The following is a 20,961-nucleotide window of genomic DNA, read 5'->3' as shown; positions in this document are numbered from 1 at the left end:
ATGCTCAAATCACCCTATATAAAATATATAAAATGTAGCATATTCTATATATTTTTCCATTTGTTGCCAGCTCACCGTTTGGAATATTGGCTCCAGTCCTGTTGTTTCCAATACTTAAGTCAGAGAAGGCAGGATTTAGCTTAGATCCAGAAGCTACATTTCTGGAAGAATTTAAAGATCTATGTTTTTCTGATGTATTTCCTACAGGATCCATTTTTTTCTGTATGTTTGGAGACTGAGGAGAGCTTATCGTTCTTGGTGATCTAACTTTATCTGGAAGACTAAACAAACAAAAATTATTTAGAAAAAGTATTACCCTTAAAAGCATAAAGCTTAAAATTATAGCTTAAAAGTATTTTCTATTTAAAGAAGAACTAGTGATAATAAAAATTGCAAACTAAATTTGTGCCTTTTCATCAGTAGGATATATTTTCATACACTGGGACAGAATGAGAAAACGTATTTTAAATACATTTGGCTATTGTTACCAGCTCTACAACCAATATATTTTATATTAAAAAGAAGAAAAACTTTGAAAATACATTAATTGAATTTCAAGAGAATTGGACAGCTGTACATGAAAGGACTAAATACACCTCTTTTCACATTATTTGACTTTAAAGAACATACCTAAAACAAACTACAGACATCAATATGTGTACAATTAATATGCATTTATTAGGATAGGGATTTATTATGGCTCACTATTGAGTAAATATAGATTGTTAAATCTAAATTTGCTTCTGACCCAACCAGACCAATTGCAAATGAGTTTTGCTCTTAGCATATTATTCATATAAGTAAAAAGGGAGGGGAAATAGTTATGATTTGATATTGATAATTCTTTTCTGTCATATCACTCAACAGAACTTATGATCAGGGTTTATTTTCAGTAATTATTCTAAAGAAATCAAACTAAGTCAAAATTCAGAATTCTGGGATATTTGAAATAGCTTTCTTTTCAAAATTCAATTTGTCATATCTTATGTTTCTGTAAGCAATTAAAAAGAATCATTTACATAAAGTCTTTGATGTATGAGCTGACATTATCTTTTAAGCATTGGTTATGTTAGATTTCTTTTATTATATTATTTTATGATTTCTACAGGGGATGTTTTATCATTTGTATTGATGGATATTGTAAACTGCAAAAATGTTTTTAATTACAAGGGGGTAAATCCTGATCAATCAACAAGTAAATGCAGAATTCTAAACTCAGAGCATGGCCCCTTAATCCACTCACTGCTTTCACAAATATCAGTGGAAGCTGTATTAAACTTATGTGACCATTTTGAAAACTGACATAAGGAAAGGTAATATAGATTATGTCTTATATTCCAAGAACACTGGTTTCTACTTTATATATAAATATACCAATATAACAGTAATATGCTGTTGTACCACTACAATACTTTACCTGAATTATAAACTATGCTATACAATTTAAAATCAGAGTTTGGTAATAGTATTTTACCTCATTAATGAATGACCAGATAGTTCCTCTAAAGTACTGTCAGAATCTGGGTTCACTTCTTGTTCTCTGTTAGACACTGAATTACTAGATAGTAAGTGTTTTGCTTGTTCCAAACCATAGTCTGATCCTAGGGATGTTTTGCTTTTTTCCCAGAGAGAGGCATTTGGAAATCCATTTGATTCTGTCTCTGTAATATATTTTAGAAAAACGTGTTTAAAAATGCATACAAAAAATAAGAATTCCACCACCAACTGATAAATAGTGAGTTTTTAGATTTAAAAATCATGAGATTTTAAAGCCAGAATTAGAGAGGTGCAGTACGTTTCTGTATCTGAAAGTTATGCCACTCTCTCATTAAATCACATTCATAAAACCACCTTGACTATCTTGAACTAATCATTCTCTGTCTAACCTGTTTTATTCAGTGCAAGAATAAAAATTAAGCAGAGAGAGGAAGAGATTAGATTTTAATAATTGCTAGGGGAGAACAGCAATATTTGGCAAGAAAGTCTGAAAGAAATAATGTCACTGTCTACATTTACAGGTAGTCCTTGACTTACAAATACAACTGAGACCGAGACTGGAATTTTAGTTGGTAAGAAATGTAGTCGTAAAGCAAGCTACTGTGAGACCACATTGCTTAGTGGCCACAATTGCAGCAATCCCTGTAGTCATCAATAAGCAAATTCATTAGGCAAAGACCCACCTTAATCCAAGCTATTCTGGGCTTGATCCTTTCCAATTCTGAACCTCAACAAGGTAAGGGATTCCCCCCCACCTACCTTCCCCAATCTCTACCATTTTGGCCCCTCTGCACCCTGCCTTGTGGAGTGCCACACAGCCCCAGGATTATGTGTCTCTGGGGTTTCTTGCCATGCCCTGGGAAGCTGCAACTGTAACAGACCCAGTTACTCTTGCCACCCTGCACTCCAAGATCCCTGCTACCTTATGCCCCGCTGCCATCTTCTTGCTCCTGCTGCTGGTGAGATGTGCCCAGCCTAGCTGTTGCTCCATATGGGACTGATTTGTGCAATGCGGGGGGAAAAAAGCACAAAGCAACTTGAAGGAGCTAGAGCATGCCAAAATATCCTTTTGGCACCATGCTCCTGGGCCATATGGTTTGGCTTCTTGCTTTTTTCCTTTTCTTTCATCATAAACCCATCCCCATTAGGCGCAGGAAGATGACACAAAGGAATGCTTTGACACACTCTGTTTCAGGGAGAGACTGTTCTGTGCTTTCCCCCCTTTTTTGCAGCACAAAGCCACTCATATGGACTGCAAACCAGACCAGGCATGTTTCATTAGAAGCAGAAGCAAGAAGATGGCAGAAAAGATCAGTTGGGGCTGTGAAGTGCAAGATAGCAGGGGGCCAAAAAAGCATAGGTGGGGGGAGATAGGTGAGTGGGGGGAATTGCAGCATCCTTGCAGTTGTAAGTACATGTGAGTTGTCAAGTGCCTGTATTTTGATCATGTGGCTGCTACAACAGCCATAACTTTGGGCATGGATCATATGACTCTTTGTTCAGCACCATGATAACTTTGAAAGATTGATGAACCAATTGTCCTATGTTGAGGCCTACCTGTATTTGTACTGGATTATGGTTCAAGTCATGATAAAACTCTTCATACAGCAGCAAACAAAAAAGTGAAATTTAGCAATGAATTTTACCAAATTCCTGATATTATATAATGTTATATAACGAACATTAGAAACAAAAATTAGTAACTGAATAGTGTTCCTCTGATTGCTTATTATTTTAATAATGGCCATCACCCAATTTTATTCAAAATCTGTGAAGTTTGATATTTGGAATGTGGTAGGATTCTTAACCAAATACTAAAGTTACCTTTTAAATGGTCTCTTAATATTTTACTTAGATTAATCTTTATAATTGGTACTGGCCTGAAAGTCTTTTTGATGTATGTATATTGTGATGAACTGGTGAACTGGGCAGCAAACTTATCGTTGTAATAAACAAGCAGCTGAAAAGCTCTTACTTTCTTTTCTTCCTCTTCTCTTAGAAGATGTGGATGCACGAGAAGAACCTGAAGATGGCGGTCCTGAGGAATGATGGGATAATTCCAGAGTTTGGTGTTCATAAGGCAATTTTTTATTGGCAAACTCTCCTTTCAGGCTGGTGTTACTCGTGGCACTGCCAATACAAGCATGAATTACACATCGTCAATATTTTTTATCTCTAGCATATCAAGTGAAATCCATCTAGCTTTTGTGAATAAACATAATGATGGCTAATTGATTCCTTTATACAGGGATTTTCAAACTCTTTGATACTGTAACCCCCTAAAATGGTAAGTTAATTTATGTAAACCCACACCATGAATAAAACTAATGGTTTAATAAGAAATAAATGTATCAGTTATTTTCATCTGTTAAATTTATCTTATATACAATTGAACTTTACAATAAAACTGTATTAAAAAGTATTAATTGTATACATTAGAAATGTACATTAAAATTTAAAACCAATGTTTCAATAAGAAGAATGACTTTTCTTCTTTTTCCTGGCATCTTACAAAACACTAGCAAGCTGTAAATTGCTTTTGGTTCTCCTTCTCCCAGTTTAGCTATACTGGACTAGCAATCACAATCCATCATCTCTTTTCACTCTAGCCTGTTGCTTTGTGTTTATAAAAGCCTCTCCTTACAATATCCTCCTAACCATAGCATCATAGTCCTGCTTCTGTCTCTGCATATTTATTAGAATAAGAATCAGGTCAGATGAGCAGAAGCTTTGTGTTCTCTGAACACGATCATTCCTTTTTTGAAAGGCAAACCCAGTATGATAAAAAACAAAGGGGGGTCTGAAACCTAGAAGTTGCTTTGCCCTCAATATAATTTTCAAACTAGTATGTTGGATTTATTTATGTAGCGTTTGGCATATTATACATGGACTAGCAATATATATTAAGATTTCACCTAGATTAGTAAAACACAATAAAATATAAATGTTAAGAAAGATCTATGTTTGAATACAATGTCTAGGCCATCTAACCACTGAGGCACAGCATCGTTTATATTAAAAAGATCAGACGTCAAATTGTAGATCACATCATGGCTTACAGCCAGCCATGACGTGATCTACAACTTGATGTGGGACCCCACAGTCACACTGAGGGGAGGATACTGTGTCCCATTTATACAGAATCCCAGCAGATGCCATTTGCATATTTTTTTAAAAAGTGCTTTCTGCTGATTTGCCATTCATTATCTTGTGGTTTTCAGGCCTTTATAAATTAATATTAAAAATCCCTTATAATATCATGCCAAATATTTTAACTGCTTTTAAAATATAAAAATTTGGAATATTATACCATTTCAGAAACCGTTCAAGATAAAAAATACTGCATCTGGTAGATAAGCGTGCACTAGTTTATATTTCTTTAAGTGCGAGTTCTCATGCTCCAATATCCTCAAAAAGTTTTTTATACTGGAATTTCATAATGCCATATTTATATAAATTGTACACAATTAGGCCTCCACTTACCACCACAATTGGGCCTGGAATCTTGGTCATTGAGTAAAATGGTTATTAAATGCTTTGCTCAATGACTGCAATTTCAGATTTCTCAGTTGTGGTCATTAAGTGATGACGTGGGTTGTTAAGCAGAGCATCAGGAAAGGTCCGCAGCTTCCAGGACATGATAGGGCAGGGAATCAGCATAGTCTGCCCACCATATTCTGGAAGTCTGGGCCCTCTCCTCACCCCATCAGCAACAACCATCACGAAACTGCTATGTTCACTACCTATCCTTCCATCCCCCCACCATTACAAATGATGAAGCTTCTGGGATTAGAAGTGAAATATTTTCTTCTTCTTCCTCAAGGGGGAAAAACACAGTCCAGTTGCCTTTTGAAAAAAGCACCTTTGAGAAAACTATGACCTGGTTGACTGAGAGTCTCGATAGACTTTTGCTGTGTTCACTGGCATTCCCACTGGATTTTAGGTCTATTCCTCCAGTGTGCAGGAAGATTTCCTCTCCCTGGACAGAGTGGAGGAGAAATCTTTTGGTGCACTAGGGGAACTGACCTCAAATTCTATGTCCTGTCCACTTGAAATCTCTCCTGCCTGCTTCTCCCTGGCTTTCTGGGGAAGCCGACAGAGAAGATTGCAAGTGGTAATTACGACTGCCAGCCACTTGGCAACTTATTGCCAAGCATCCCAAATATGATCATGTGACCCAAGGGTGGGGGAAATGCAATGTTTTACGATGGCCAGAAATGCTTTATAAGCCATAAAGCATCCATTCCAAGGCAGTCATTATTGTGAAATGGTTGTTAAAAAACTGGTCATAAGTCGATAGTAACAGTAGTTAGCAGTCCTAATTTAAAACATTCTAACAAAAATGTTGGAATACTAAAATTTTAAAGCTGACAATTCAGAATTTTCAAATAGCAATTTGTATCATTAAAGAATGCTAGACTAAGACTATTGAGACACTAACTATTATGCAATTCTATATATAGTCACATATTATTCAATGAAAATCACTTTTCACCTCTTATTTTATAGCTTCAACACCCATTTGAAAAATATATACCTGTGCTCTGGTGTAGATTTTTTGTCCATTGATGTACCACTACCTTGTGATAAGATGAAATCATCCTCATAGGAAGCAATACTATCTGGAGAGCTCATAGCAGGAAGTAAAGGTCGATGTGTTGATGATCCCTGTCCTGCATGTTCTTCAGATTCTGGCAAAAGGAGGAAAGTGAAAATGAAATACAATCAATATTTCAGAAGAATTTACATTTCAACAAAAATTTAACACAGAATATGATCCAAAGACCAATCATACAAAACAACTCAGAAAATTCTAAATGGCTATACTACATAGAACTAAGAAAATATATTCTTCCCTAGCAATGCAAGGAGGTGGAACTTTTAAACAAATGATTGACTTTATTGCAAAAAGGTATAGCAGCTGACATCTCCAAAACAAATTAAAAATGTTGTACATAGAAGCAGATACTAATACCAGCAAAACTAGACTGAGATAATACATATAGAACACAGAATTTCAAGAAATATTCATTTAATTATTCATCTAGCAAAATATCAGAGTTATCAAAAGGTTTGTGTTTGCTCACCTTTCCCACACAACTGATAAGATTTTGTAAAGATGTTGATCACGCTATGTGGACTTCCCTTGACAAGTTCTTCCCATGGTTTTGGACCATTCCTAATCTGTGTGAAAATAGGTAAATAATTTTCTGCCTCCTTTTGAAATTCTTTTATGGGTTCAAAACCAGTTTTATCTGCAACACAGAACTCTTTTTCGTTTAATGCCTCAGCAATCTTCAAAGATGGATTATTAGGCTTTTCACCTTCTTCCTCAGAGAGAAGACCATCGCTGAGTAGACCTTCACTTATGGAACCCCCACTATCATCCAGAACTTCAGGTTTATTTTCAGGCCCAACAGAGCATGTTTGCTTTTGAGACAGATTTCCTAATATTCCTTCAGATATATTATTGCCTGGAAGACCGAGAGCACCTGTATGAGAACTAATAGACTCTGGGAGCTTTTTAAACTCATTAAAATTTTCCATTCCAGGAAGGTTATCATCAAAAGTTGTATGTGAATTGCAGGTTGCCAACATTTTCTGAAGCCTAGCTGAAAAGACATCATCTCCTCTCACAGGAGGACTGCTGGCTTTTGCCCAGCAGGTATCACCTTGATCCTTTTGCAACAAGTCATGTTCAGTATCCCATGCTGCTTCATAGTTAATGCCAGCCCCAGCTAATTTTTTGGCCTCACTTTCAATTCTATTTGAAAGAGAGGCTGCAGTTGCCTTTAGGGCTTCAATTCGGTCCAATTTATGTTTATAATGATTAATGGTGGGTTGTACAGTAGATGACATAAACGGCTGAGGAGTTGAAGACATGGATCCCACAGCTGCATTATGGCTCCTTCTGCTTGATGTTACAGATTCAAAATCCTTTTGCAAGATACCCATGTTATCCAAAGATAAAAGCTGAGAGAAAAGACCTCCATTCAAAACAGATTTTGAGCAAGGAACCTGTGCTACTGAACTCAGCTTCTCTGGATGAATCCTTAAAGGCTCCAGTGTATTATCCCTGTAAATAATCCATTGAATTATCATCAGTTTACAGCAATAAAGTTTAGACATTTAATTATAAAATAATCACCTGTACTAAGAATTGATAAACCTCTGGGGGCCAAGAGTGGAGGAGGAATGACTTTTTTGGAGGAATGACTTCAGTGAAGATGGCAATGAAAATTATGTGGATTAGTTGTTCTTTTGGCAAGGAAGTTCCTGGATTGGTTTTTATTGACATTATTTTTCACTTATCTAAAAACGATGGGAAACTGATACTTGGTACTATAGTTTAAGGAAAAGAGTTTTGAAAGATACAAATAGCCTACCCCAACTGTAAAGACTCTCAAATAGACTTCTGGATTATTGAATTCTTATTTTTCTCTTCTGCCTTCCTGCCCAACTAACTAAACACTCCATCTACCAACAAAAACCACTAACACTCCATACATGAATTTAACATTTAAATACAGTTTAACAACAGTAGAGTAGATAAACTTATTACTGGCCTCAAATTTGAATGTTTTAAAGTGAATCTGAATTCTTCGTACAATATAATCTTGCACTTTTCATTTGCATTCCTGAAGAATCTTGGTACAGACATAGCTTTGAATATATAGAAGGCATTATCCTTCACTTCTAACGACTCATGAAGTGGCATCTTGTTTTTCATGACATATTTAAGAATTTTATGAGCATTGAATTTTAATAAATATATTTTCAAAAGATTTAGAAAAATAGTTCAATATTCTCAGCTGCTATAAAAACTGTATAGCTAAATCATGCATAAAACCATTATTTCTGATATTTAGTATGTTGCACTTTCCTAGCCCTGAATGCATTCTTACCTTACAAGAGGATGAGGAGGCTCAGAGAGAGACATATCACTACTGGATGATGCACTAACAGGACGCTCCTGAACCTTGTTCTCTTTATCAGATTCTCCAGATGGTTGATATCCAGGTTTGGACTGGGAAGAAAAATTGACATTTTTTATAAAATAAGGACAAATTGAATCAATAATGTCTACTGAACTGCTTCAAGTGGTTGATGTCGCGGCAATAACAGCTTGGAAAATAGCGGGCTCCACCAACCCTGTGAAATCCAGCCAGCAATTGCTGTTGGGAGACCCTAACGGGGTCAAAGCTGCCTTGTAGAGGTGGCGAAGAAGGCAGAGGGGCTTCGTGAACCATGAGGAACTCGCAATTTGCTCATTAGGTCTGAAGCAAGCTCTCCTAAACGACAGCAGGGACAATGGCCATTTTTGGCTAGTCACAAGCTGGGACAACCGGGACCATAAGATTTGTGCTGGAGTGGTCCGTGGACAGAGCATTGGAGGTGGGTGAGATAACTTCCAACTCTTACTCTAAAGACAAAAAATAATCTCCAAGCATTAAGGAAGAGGCAATTAGATATATGGAGAAGACTAGAATAAAAATTAAGAGGTGAAAGAAATGCCCAAAGGAAGTTTTAAAATATAGAAAGCCTGGAAAAAAGCTTAAACAACCTGAAAGGTGATTTTTGGGAGACAGTGTCTTTCTTATTTGTATCTTTAAACCCCCTGGACTTATCAGATAATCAGCTGTTTTTGACATAGTGTTTAATGTTGGAATTTGGAGCAGGAGAGCCATCTACTGGAAGAAGAGGAGCACTACAACATGAGAACTTAATGAAAGGGAAGAATGTCTAATACACGTAACAGAAGAAAGTAAACAACACCTGGAAGGCGGTCTGATCTTGATGTTATTTTAGAAGACGATTTGGATATTTTGAAATACTTAGTGAGTTTTTTTTCTTTTTTGAAGATTCCTAAGATGAACTAAATTGCAAATTTAAATTGCAAATAACTAAACTCTATTGAAACTGGTTATTGGATTGTGGATTTGAAAGACTGGAAGAAATCTAGTGGGTTAATTTGGATTATTAACGTTATTTGACAGAACACTCTACAAGGCAAAAGAAGAAAGCTAATAGAAGAAAAGAGAAATAAGAAAAGTTAAATAACTGGAAAACCAAAAGGCTGTAAAATACTAAAGAATTTAAAGATTATAAATTTAGAAGATTTAGAGGTATAACTATGGGATTGACTAAATCTCATTAATAACTGACTCTGTTGGATATTTTAAATATTGAGACGTTGGAACCATAGAGGTATATTGAGTAATTCTTATTAAATTGTTACAAAATGGATTATCAGAGGATAATAGAGGTATATGAAGAAATAATTTTGATGCTCAAAAGCAAGCATGAAACTGTAAAGAACAATGAGACAAGGGGATTGTCTAAAGATAAAGAAATGAGTGTAGGAGCCTCTCAACAACTGGGAAAAAAGATGAAGATGATATTCAGAAAACAGATGATAATAATAACAACAACAATAACAACAACAACAGAGTTTGAAGGGACCTTGGAGGTCTTCTAGTCCAACCCTCTACCCAGGCAGGAAACCCTACACCAGTTCAGACAAATGATTATCCAACATTTTCTTAAAAATTTCCAGTGTTGGAGCATTCACAACTTCTGCAGGCAAGTTGTTCCACTTACTAATTGTTCTAACTGTCAGGAAATTTCTCCTTCGTTCTAAGTTGCTTCTCTCCTTGATTAGTTTCCACCCATTGCTTCTTGTTTTACCTCAGGTGCTTTGGAGAATAGTTTGACTCCCTCTTCTTTGTGGCAACCCCTGAGATATTGGAACACTGCCATCATGCCTCCGCTAGTCCTTTTCATTAAACTAGGCATACTGAGTTCCTGCAACCGTTCTTCATATGTTTTAGCCTCCAGTTCCCTACTCATCTTTGTTGCTCTTCTCTGCACTCTTTCTAGAGTCTCAATATCTTTTTTACATCGTGGCGACCAAAACTGAATGCAATATTCCAAGTGTGGCCTTACCAAGGCATTATAAAGTGGTATTAACACTTCACGTGATCTTGATTTTATCCCTCCCAGAACTGTGTTGGCTTTTTTGGCAGCTGCTGCACACTGCTGGCTCATATCTAAATGGTTGTCCACTAGGACTCCAAGATCCCTCTCACAGTTATTACTATTGAGCAAGGTACCACATATACGTTACCTGTGCATTTTGTTTTTTTGGCCTAAATGTAGAACCTTACTTTTTTCACTGTTGAATTTCATTTTGTTGGATAGTGCCCAATGTTCTAGTCTGTCAAGATCTTTCTGTATCTTGAGCCTATCTTCTGGAGTGTTGGCTATTCCTGCCAGCTTGGTGTCATCCCCATCTATCCCCTTGTCCAAGTCATTGATGAAGATGTTGAAGAGTACTGGGCCTAAAACAGAGCCCTGGAGTACTCCACTGCATACTTCCCTCCATGTGGATGTAGTTCCGTTGAGGACTACACGTTGAGTGCGGTTGGTCAGCCAGTTACGAATCCATCTGGTGGTGGTGCTGTCTAACCCACATTTTTCTACTTTATCTAGTAGTAGGTTATGGTCTACTTTAGCAAATGCTATACTGAAGTCCAAGTAAATTATATCGACAGCATTCCTCTGGTCCACTAAATTTGTCATTTTGTCAAAGAATGCAAGATGAGAAATTAGAAGAAGCAGTGGAAGAGAAAAATCAAAATGAGATGCAAGAAGACAAAGACAATGAAGAGAAAGGATTGATAAGTAGGAATCAAATAGATAATTTCTTAAAAGTTTAGAGTAGAACAAAGAAAAAGAAAAGAAAAATCTCTTCAAAATAAGGAAAGTTTTATGGATGGGTGCCCAAAGGATACAGCAGAAAGAGACAAAGGGCAACCCAAAGGGAATACTCAGTGGGAATAAAAATATCAAAAAAAGTTATAAAATTCCAAGAGAGATAAATAAAAGGGTGATTAAAAAGCTAACAAATGATGGAACTCCAAAAAGGTTAAGAGATGATGGATAGTGATAAAATATATTAATAAAATGAAAAAGTAGAAAATGCAAATAGGGAAAATAGTAGCATATATACTAGCAGATATTATAATTTATTATAATTTAAAATAAACTAAGGTTAGAAGGTGGAAGTTTAGGATTAGGTAATCTAATTGTATTATTAAAAATATATTGTGAACTTAAACTTTTAAGGATTAGAAATTGTGGGGACTTTAAGATATAATCCTGGGATTCAGACCAAGAAGTACCAAATAGCTTACGAATGAATAGAATGTAAGAATGGTATAAAGGTGAGAGGGAAAGATAAAGTGCTATTTTGTTTTATTGTTCACATTTTGGAAAAAAATAAAAAATTGTAAAAAAGATATAATCCTGGGATTGATGAAATTTTGTTAATATTTGGCCTTGTTAATAGTAAACATTTGGGATATTGAAATTATGCTGGAATAATGAGTAATTTTAAAAATATTAAACATTGGTGACTTAGTAGGAAATAACAAATACATGGTACAAAGAAATATTATTTAGGTGTAAATGAATTAATGGGAAAAATGATAAAGAATTATAAAGAGAGAATGGTATTGTTGAAGTTGGAAGATTAGGATTATGCATACTTATTTGTATTATTATTGTTAGCGTTGTTTAAAAAGGACATTGACCCAGTCAATACACTGTCCACGAAATACGTATGGTGTGAAAGGAAAACTGCAAATAAAACAAGAATTAATATAAAATAATGTATACTGGACTATGAACTATACTTTCCCATGACTTTCATGACTGATTAAGGATTTGAAGATGGATCTTTTCAACACTAATTAAAGTAACAGCTATATAACTGTATAATCAAGGTTTCCAGGAACATGATAGTTTCTAAATGTGTCCAGCTAAACATATCTAGAATGAATCTTCAGATCTTTCCTTAGCATAGAAGGAGAAGAAGGAACTAGGATTAACAAATATTGATGACCAGGAAAGAATACAGGGCCCTTATCTACTTTGTGTCTGTCCAGGTTTTTAAAAATGCCTTAATGTGGCTAATGTCTATTCACATCTTACACTATGCTAAAATTATACATTGTACTCCATTTGCAGACTGCAAGAGTGTTGGCAATTCTTACACATCTTATTAATGCTATTCTTACTTGATTCAGTCTTTAGGCACCATAGAGGTTAATAGACAACTCTTATTAGTCTCTTTTAGCTTGAATTACCTCAACAACTTTAATAGTATTAAGGGGATAAAACCTAAACCCTAGCTAACATGATATATCTCACTTTCACATCTGAGAAAAAATACCCATGAGGCGATAATCTCAAGGAAATGGCATGTTATATATGCAACAAATGAATAAATAACAGCTATTCCTGCTTATTGTATGAATTTTTTTTTTAAAAAAAATAACATGGAAAAAACACAGAAATATCCCAACTCTTATCAGCCTACCTGAACTTCTTGAACAGAGAGTCCTGGATTCTCCAGCAATGTTTGTTCCATGAACAATTTAGAATAAGTTTCTTGTAACTGTTTAGTTACCCTTTCAGATGTTGATGTTGCCTTTGTTTTATTTGCAACAGCTTCTTTTTGTTTTTTGTAAAGTTCCTGGAGTCTTTTATTTTTTTGCTGTGTTGCCTCCTTTTGTGCTTTCTTTTCTTCACTTTGTCTCTTCTTCCTTTCCTCTTGCTGTCTCACAATATACTGGCGTACTTCATCTGCATCATAGTGGCGTTTCTTTAAGATAAACTGAGTGTCTTCACTGATGGGAGCTTTGTCTGATTTTTTTTTGCTTGGACTGTGACTTCTAGAAAACGGAGGTGGTTCTGATTCCTGAGTCTGACATATTTCATTCCTCCTCTCTGAATCCTGAGCTACAGAATCCAGCTGCAGATCATCAAGAATCCCACGGATTTCTACTGGCAAGAAATCCTTATTTACACGATCATCTCCCAGTCCCTCATTGTGAGGAGCAGCATCTTTTTCCTTCAGGTTATTCTGTGCTCTTATTTTGCTCCATGAACGCTCAGGACATATTGTGAAGGGTATTACAGCCACGGGCATATTGCAGTCAGTTTCTGTTATTTGAGCTGAGGATATTAGAGGGAAGTAGAGGGGGAAGATCAGAATGTAGCATTAGCAAGGAACTAAGATTCAAAGTAGCATATTCATCTTAATATTTGGTGGGCATTATTTGGTGGGCATGATTTTTTAATCTATCTTATTTTATGAAATTTGAACACTATATCCAGAAACTACATTCTTTGATATAGAAAGAAAAATTACTTTTAAAAGGTGGGAAGTAATGTTGGGCAATAAAATAATATGCAACTGCAATGTAAATTTTTTAACCAAAGAATATATATAACTTTGAAACTGGTTATGAAAAAATTAGTTAGGGCTACAATTTTCATGTTCTTTCATCTGGAACTCCCACAAGAATTTGCTGTCTGAAAGAAAATTTGCTGTCTGGAAGAAATTATTTACAGCAGTGGTATCAAACATGCGGCGTCACATGATGAATCACGACTTTTCCCCCCCTTTGCTAAAATGAGAGTGGGCATGGCCAGCACATGATGCATTATGCCCCCACAGGCCGCAAATTTGACACCCCCGATTTACAGCATAATCATACTGTATATAAGCTGTAGAATATAGCTTCCATATCTGCAATTTTGCAAAACTGGGTATGGACAGCAATGGAGTAATTTAAATTTAATACTTCAAAATCTCACTACCGTCATCCAATAATGATAACAATTCTTATATTTTTTTCCTTGAAGATTCCTTTATTAGTAGCAAAATATTTCATGAAATATTGCTGAGTAGTCAAGCATGTGAATCTTAAGTTTAATTTACATCTATTATTTTGTGTCTTTTAAAAAAAAGGAATACATTAGTAATTCTGCTTGTGCAAATGCAGGTTCATGCGCTCATGTGCTATTTTCGTGGCTCAGTTCTCAACAGGCTGAGCGATGGCCTGGGGTTAGGGGCCCCTGCTGTACGGTATTCATTCAATCTTTAAAGTGAAGGTACCGATTTTTATTTTGTGATTTAAAGAACTGTGTGCAATATGATCTAAAGAATAATTGTTCAGAATTAAGTTTCATTTTGTTCAGTGTATGTGACATAACATGAACAGCTGCTTTTCATTGGCATTAAAATGCTCTCTCACACACACAGATATATTTAACTTACCAGTTTTAATAGATTTATCTTTTTCATTCCTGTCACTAGGCAACAGTTGGGTGTTTGACTGCTCTAGTTTAGGCACTGGACCCAGTAGTTTCTTTGCTAGTCTTTGTCCATCCCGCCAGGATGTTGTACTTATTGTGTTGGCAACACCTAAACCAAGAAAATTATTGAATAACACACCAGTACTCTATATTTTAAGGAAAGTACATGGATAGAAGTGGCAAGAAAAGGAAATGCATTGCTATCTCACCCATTCACAAAATGACAGCATCATCTGAAGTTACTTGGGTAGTAGCAGTTTCTTCTACTGTTCCCGCAGAGTTCCTTCTTCATTGCTTTTTACTGAACTAATGTTATCGACTTCTGGGGAAGCAGTGGTGGACTGAATATGGCTCCACAAAGAGCACAGCTGATGACCATAGCAGAAAGAGGAGCCAGTAAATGGATCAGCTCCCCAAACTTCTCTCCGAAACAAGGAGAAACCAGGATTTCTCACAAGTGCTCCTTAGAGAGGGTCCCCATGAGGAGACTACATAACAGCAGTGTCAGAGTTCTGGAAGCCGAGAGAAACTCATCTCACCAAACTTTGGTTGGGAATCGTTTGGAATGGATATTCAGCTTGCCCTTTTCCTCTCTTAATCATTTTTGGAAATGGCTTGTTAATTGCTTTTTGCATAGTGCGAACCTTCAGAAGGGCAAGTTTGATTACAACGGATAATTTTCTTTCAATTGTCAGTGAAAGAAGTTCCATGTATGTTTAAGAACTTAAAGCAAAATTTAATATTCAGAAATAAACAAAAAAGGGGTGATGAGAAAGTTGATTCTGGAAAATTACAAATGGACTAATGGACCAGATTGACAGGAAATAAGATTTTGAAACTAAAAATCCTTCCTGTGATTTTTTTAAAAATCCAGTTAAAATATATGACGCTTATGAATCTAAGTGTAGATTCAGTGTAAGAAAAATATGATAAGACACCTTAAAAGCTGCCTACTAGAGACAACTGAAAAGAACTAAAAAATCTTTAAAGAGGTCTCAAAAATAGAATGGAAAAAAAGTATTTTAACTCTGGAAAAATTCATAGCAACAATGTAAGTTGAGGACTACCTGTATTGTTCTTTCTGGTAGATTTTAATGGACTTTTGTTGATTCAGGCTGAATGATGAGGCTTTATTAGCAAATAACAGATAAAAAATGAGATATGGAATTTTTGGTTGAAATTGTTATAAACCTTTGGTTGAAAGGTGATAATTTGCTGAAATTGTTTGTATTCGTCTTGATGAAGGGAGAAGTCATTTCTTTGTGTAACTTTATTTTTTCCCTTCCCCTTTTTTCCTCTGCATTTTTATTTTTTTCTTAGCATTCATTTTTTACTTTTATATTTTAAATTTCTTGCATTTTTAAATTAAAGCTAGCTAACCTTGCCTTTAATCTTTGCTTATCATTAGCTTAGTCTCTCTTTATATCCCTCAATGTGTTCTACAGAGAGCAAAACTGAGAAAATCTATATCACTTCTGCAGTAAAGCTTAAGATCTTCACCTTAGCATAGGGTCATGTATCTGCAATGCTTGGTTAACATGTTATTAATATATCATATTTGAGGAAACAGTAAGTAAGCATGACGATGGTGAGAGAATATGACTGCAGCCCTCAGATACATGGAAGCAGCTCTCTTGAAAAATATAAGCCAAAACTGATGATTGTCATGAATGAATGAATATCATAAAATTTGAATGCCACCTGACTCTTGGTTGCTCATAATAGTTAAACAAAAAAAAATTACAATAAAATGCACCTGATTTAGAATAAGGACTCGAGAGTTGTGCAATCTTCTGAGTTTTACGCACTAGTTTGTGTCCTTTTTTCTCTTTTCTTTCAGTAGGTGTCTTTATTGCAGTCAAATCCTCTTCTAAAAAACATGTTGAAGAACCATTAGTTCAACAAGCAAACTCCCATCAAAATTACAGGAGGATGTTATAGCAACTATTATTAACTTTCAAACAGAACGCAAGGTATGAATTAAGTTACCAATGTTATTTTTTTCTTTAAATTTATAGGGCTTCGAAGTATTAATTACAGGCTTATGGATTAAGCAGGTTAAATATACAATATCACTGCTTTTAATGTAAATATTCACAAAATTACTCTGGCTATTTACCTGCCAACTGGAATTCTAAATCTTGACATAACTCTCTACTCAGATTCAGAAATTCCTCTTCACACCATACCTTTCCATCAGGAGTACGAATCTTGGCTTCTGATTGATTGAAACCTAAAAGAACAGCACAATTAATTTTAGCAGATTAAAATAGTCATGACATTCTATTTAGATTTCAAACCTCTACTACATGGAAATAGCCAGAAATGTAGGAGAAATCCACGACACGTGTGTTCAGTCTGAAGGACTGAGTCAAAAGCTGGAGACCCCTAGCAACAGGGGTGGCACTTGACAGCTCTGACAGACTCAGTCCTTCAATTTGAACAGACGAGTACAACCTATGCTGGGCTGCTGTCTTCACCCACAATGAAGAATAGTCATGACATTCTATTTAGATTTCAAACCTCTACTACACAGAAGTAGCTGTGAAGTTTCTATCTAAACACATTCAATATTAAGTGGGTTTGCAATCGATCCCAAGAAAGGAACAGTGGAAATCTTAGCCTTTATTACACAACCCAGAGATTTTTTCCCCATATATACATTTTATTTACAAATGGTGTACCTTTATAGGAGGGAGCCATAGGTGCTGTTGCCACTTTTCTGATTTTAGGAGTCACTATATTTTCAGGAGCTGTAACAGTTATAGGATGATCAGAATATTCAGGATTATGTCCTCTGACAGTCAGTTCATCTGAACACTCCCACTGCTTTCTAATTCGTTCTTTTAGTTTTTCCAGTTTATCATCATGCTGATGCTGCTTTAAAATATCTAATCTATGGGCACTTGAGGTACTGGCAGAAGAAGCTGAAGATTCTACCAATTGTAATTCTTTTAGTTCATTTTGGATTATTGAACTTGGAGGTGTTTTCGTATACTCATCTCCTCTGGATTCTTCACTTTTTTCTTCTTCTAATTTTGTAGGATTCACCACAGCTGAACTTTGCAAAGCATTAATTGCTGGATGGTCATTCAAATAGCGAACAACAGTTTCATCTGTAGAAGACGAGCTCTTCAAATCTCTGCCATGCAAATCTGGTTCTCCTTTATCATAGATCATACCACTTCCTTCAGCTTTATTTCCTGCTTCTTTATACTTCAGACATCTGGCCTCCAATTGGGAAGAGGTTTTATAAGATGGTGACCACTGAGAATCTCTAACGGAAGCACATTAAACATTAAAATAAAAACAGGAACTCTAATAAACCTATGTTTGTCATAAAAAGAAAACAACTTTGAACTTGAGAGAAAGAGTTAAGTAATTATAAAATCTTTTTCCTCCTGTCATTAAGAATGTTCTATCATCCAAGCCTTTTCATTTTGAAGCCATAGTTCTAAGCAAGATAATAATTCCTGTCCCTTCTTCAATTCCAAGGATTCACAAACACAGAATATGGATTGGCATTTTCACAGCCAGATATCCAACGCATCTTGGCTATAAAAAGCCAAACCAAAAAGTCTCCTACACTACTTTATGTCCACAGCATGAAACAGCATAGGAACTTTCTTAATTGTCACGATATTATTGTAGAACTACTAAGCACATCTCTTTTCCCAAAGAATGAGATAAAACAAGAATGCTTCCTCTCTTTTCAGGTAAGAACATAGAGGGAATGTGATATATGGTATTTGCTTTCACCAAACCAGAGAAGGGAAAGTAAAGGCCGGTTTAGCTCTGCCTGGTAAGGCCTGTTATTAAGAACACAAAGCCTGCAATTACTGCAGGTTCGAGCCCGGCCCAAGGTTGACTCAGCCTTCCATCCTTTATAAGGTAGGTAAAATGAGGACCCAGATTGTTGGGGGGGCAATAAGTTGACTTTGTAAATATATACAAATAGAATGAGACTATTGCCCTATACATTGTAAGCCGCCCTGAGTCTTCGGAGAAGGGCGGGGTATAAATGTAAACAAAAAAAAAAAAAAAAAAAACTCTAATCTTGCTATAAAAGCCAAACCAAAAAGTCTCCTACACTACTTTATGTCCACAGCATGAAACAGCATAGGAACTTTCTTAATTGTCACGATATTATTGTAGAACTACTAAGCACATCTCTTTTCCCAAAGAATGAGATAAAACAAGAATGCTTCCTCTCTTTTCAGGTAAGAACATAGAGGGAATGTGATATATGGTACTTGCTTCCACCAAACCAGAGAAGGGAAAGTACTCTAATCTTTGCTATAGAAAGGCAGAGAATATGATTCAGGAGGAAAAATCTAATTGCATGAATTGTACTCTTCTCCAGGATAAAATAGCATTAAAGGTTCAAGTAGGATAATTTCTTCACTTAGTATATTTTTTGTCTCCCAAAATCTATTAATGCCCTTCCCTCTCTCTTAGAATAGCGGTGATTACAGTTTTTAGAATTTTAGAATGCAGCTAGTATTTTGATAACTTGGTAAAAACATTGTCTTCACTTCTACATTGCAAGCAATAGCATAAGCAAGAGCTCTATTTCATGAAATCGCTATAAGATGAAACAGTAATCATATCAATAAATGTAAGTTCTTCAAAAACAATAAATAATTATGCTTACAGTTTACTTCTATAACCCCTGCAATAGTAAAATGACAAAACTAATTAAACTCACCTAAAAGAAGACAGGGGCTGACGAAATTCAACACGTCCATTCTTACTCACATTGCTATCCAAAGTGGTAGCACGGAGTGGCCTGCGGAAAGAACTTTCCTTGTTTTGACTGGAAGACCTGCAACCTGAAACAAAAATCAAGATGTTTTTCATGCATCTCTAGGGATTCAATAAGCAGTCAAGAATGAAAATTTCTGGGTCCCTCACTCTGCAAAAGAAGATGGGTGTCTGAACCTAAATGATATTATGGCACCCAGGAGCATCCATTCTCGGTGCAAAAAGCATTTCCAAGCCAACTCTCCTCTCCTTCCCTCATAGGCAAAGAAACAGTGGCAGAGAGGAGACAGATGTTTGCAAGGTGAGTCCAGTGTGGCAGGAAGGGTGGGAGAAGCATGAGGTACCTTAGTGAATTGGGGAGGCTTTAAGGGCCTGTTCTATCACTAGCCCCCCCGCCCCCCCGCCCTTTCCCTATCCTGAGATGCCTCCTGTGCACTGAACATTGGTATTCTTGACTTGTGAGCTCTTGGGAAAGTATCCCGCCCTTGTGTGTTGCAAACAGCCATTTCCAGTGAGGAAAACAGAACAAAGCAGAGTGGGCAAATATTTTCCTCTGCTAAATTTCCAATCAAAATTAGACCGTGGCAGGGTCCCTACAGGAAAGCCCTTTTAAGGATTATGTATTAATAGAAAAGCAACTAATTTACCTCTGTTCTTAAATGCTAAAGCTGTTGCACATAAAAAACAGAGGCGCTCTGATCAACTATTACAGTTGTACTGTTGTCTGTGGGTGCCCCACTAAATGCAAGCATGGGATAAACTGAGCCTGGTCTGTTCTCAGTCTTTTAAGTGCTCACAAACTACTAGCAAAAGTGAAATGTTTCCCCTTTTGCATCCAAGAAGGGACAGGAAAGGAGAAAGAGAAAGAAAAATAACAAAGAAAAAGAAGAAAAGAGGGGAAGTGAGCAAGAAAGAAAAAAGAAGGAAAGAGGGGAAGGAAGGAAGGAGAATGAAGAGGGAAGGAAAAAGAAGAAAAGGGAGGGAGGGAGGGAGGGAGGAAGGAAGGAAGGAAGGAAGGAGAGGCAACTTGGCTGGATGCCCAGTTCAAAGGAGAAAGCAATTTTGTATTCTGTTTTGTCACAGACAGAACTTTATTGGCAACCCGCACACACCATGAGCAACCTGCCAAGGAGAGCAAGCAGAGCAGCTATGGGAATTGGGCATGCCCACCCCACCCCTGAGGTCAACCACAACCCTGATGTGACCCTCAATGAAATTGAGTTTGACACCCCTGTTCTAGACTTATGGGAGAGAGAAAAGTTTCTACTTCTTCATAATATACTCAATTTATAACATATGTGTCTTTTTTCAGTTATTTTTTCTAATTTGTACAATATACAAGTATAAACCCTCAAGAACAAGTAACTATTGATTTTTTAAAAAATATTTAAGGTTTATATTGAACATTTTCTTAAAGCATTGTATAAAAATACTTATTTCAGAAATATAAAATTAAACATGTTTTAATTATATTTAAAGAGTCATGGGTAGATGAGTAGCCATATAAATCTAAAAAATAAGAAACTTCATACT

At 36.0% G+C, this 20,961-nt stretch overlaps 1 protein-coding gene across 3 annotated transcripts in view; it reads right to left on the bottom strand.

Annotated features, from left to right (window-relative positions):
- CEP350 (centrosomal protein 350) overlaps positions 1-20,961 on the bottom strand; it is a 108,434-nt gene that overhangs the window by 48,979 nt on the left and 38,494 nt on the right. For all 3 annotated transcript variants that reach the window (XM_058175292.1, XM_058175294.1, XM_058175293.1), the window contains exons 5-16: positions 19,373-19,496; positions 17,349-17,941; positions 16,784-16,897; positions 16,421-16,534; positions 14,627-14,773; positions 12,881-13,518; positions 8,403-8,524; positions 6,585-7,573; positions 6,035-6,188; positions 3,473-3,627; positions 1,475-1,661; positions 76-281 (exon numbers count right to left, since the gene is read on the bottom strand). In XM_058175292.1, coding sequence (XP_058031275.1) covers positions 76-281; positions 1,475-1,661; positions 3,473-3,627; positions 6,035-6,188; positions 6,585-7,573; positions 8,403-8,524; positions 12,881-13,518; positions 14,627-14,773; positions 16,421-16,534; positions 16,784-16,897; positions 17,349-17,941; positions 19,373-19,496 — 3,543 coding nt within the window. The remainder of the gene's footprint in view (positions 1-75; positions 282-1,474; positions 1,662-3,472; positions 3,628-6,034; positions 6,189-6,584; positions 7,574-8,402; positions 8,525-12,880; positions 13,519-14,626; positions 14,774-16,420; positions 16,535-16,783; positions 16,898-17,348; positions 17,942-19,372; positions 19,497-20,961) is intronic.

This window comes from Ahaetulla prasina, chromosome 3 (assembly GCF_028640845.1).
Source record: "Ahaetulla prasina isolate Xishuangbanna chromosome 3, ASM2864084v1, whole genome shotgun sequence".
Lineage (NCBI taxonomy): Eukaryota > Metazoa > Chordata > Lepidosauria > Squamata > Colubridae > Ahaetulla > Ahaetulla prasina.
This window is presented reverse-complemented; position numbering and strand designations above follow the sequence as displayed.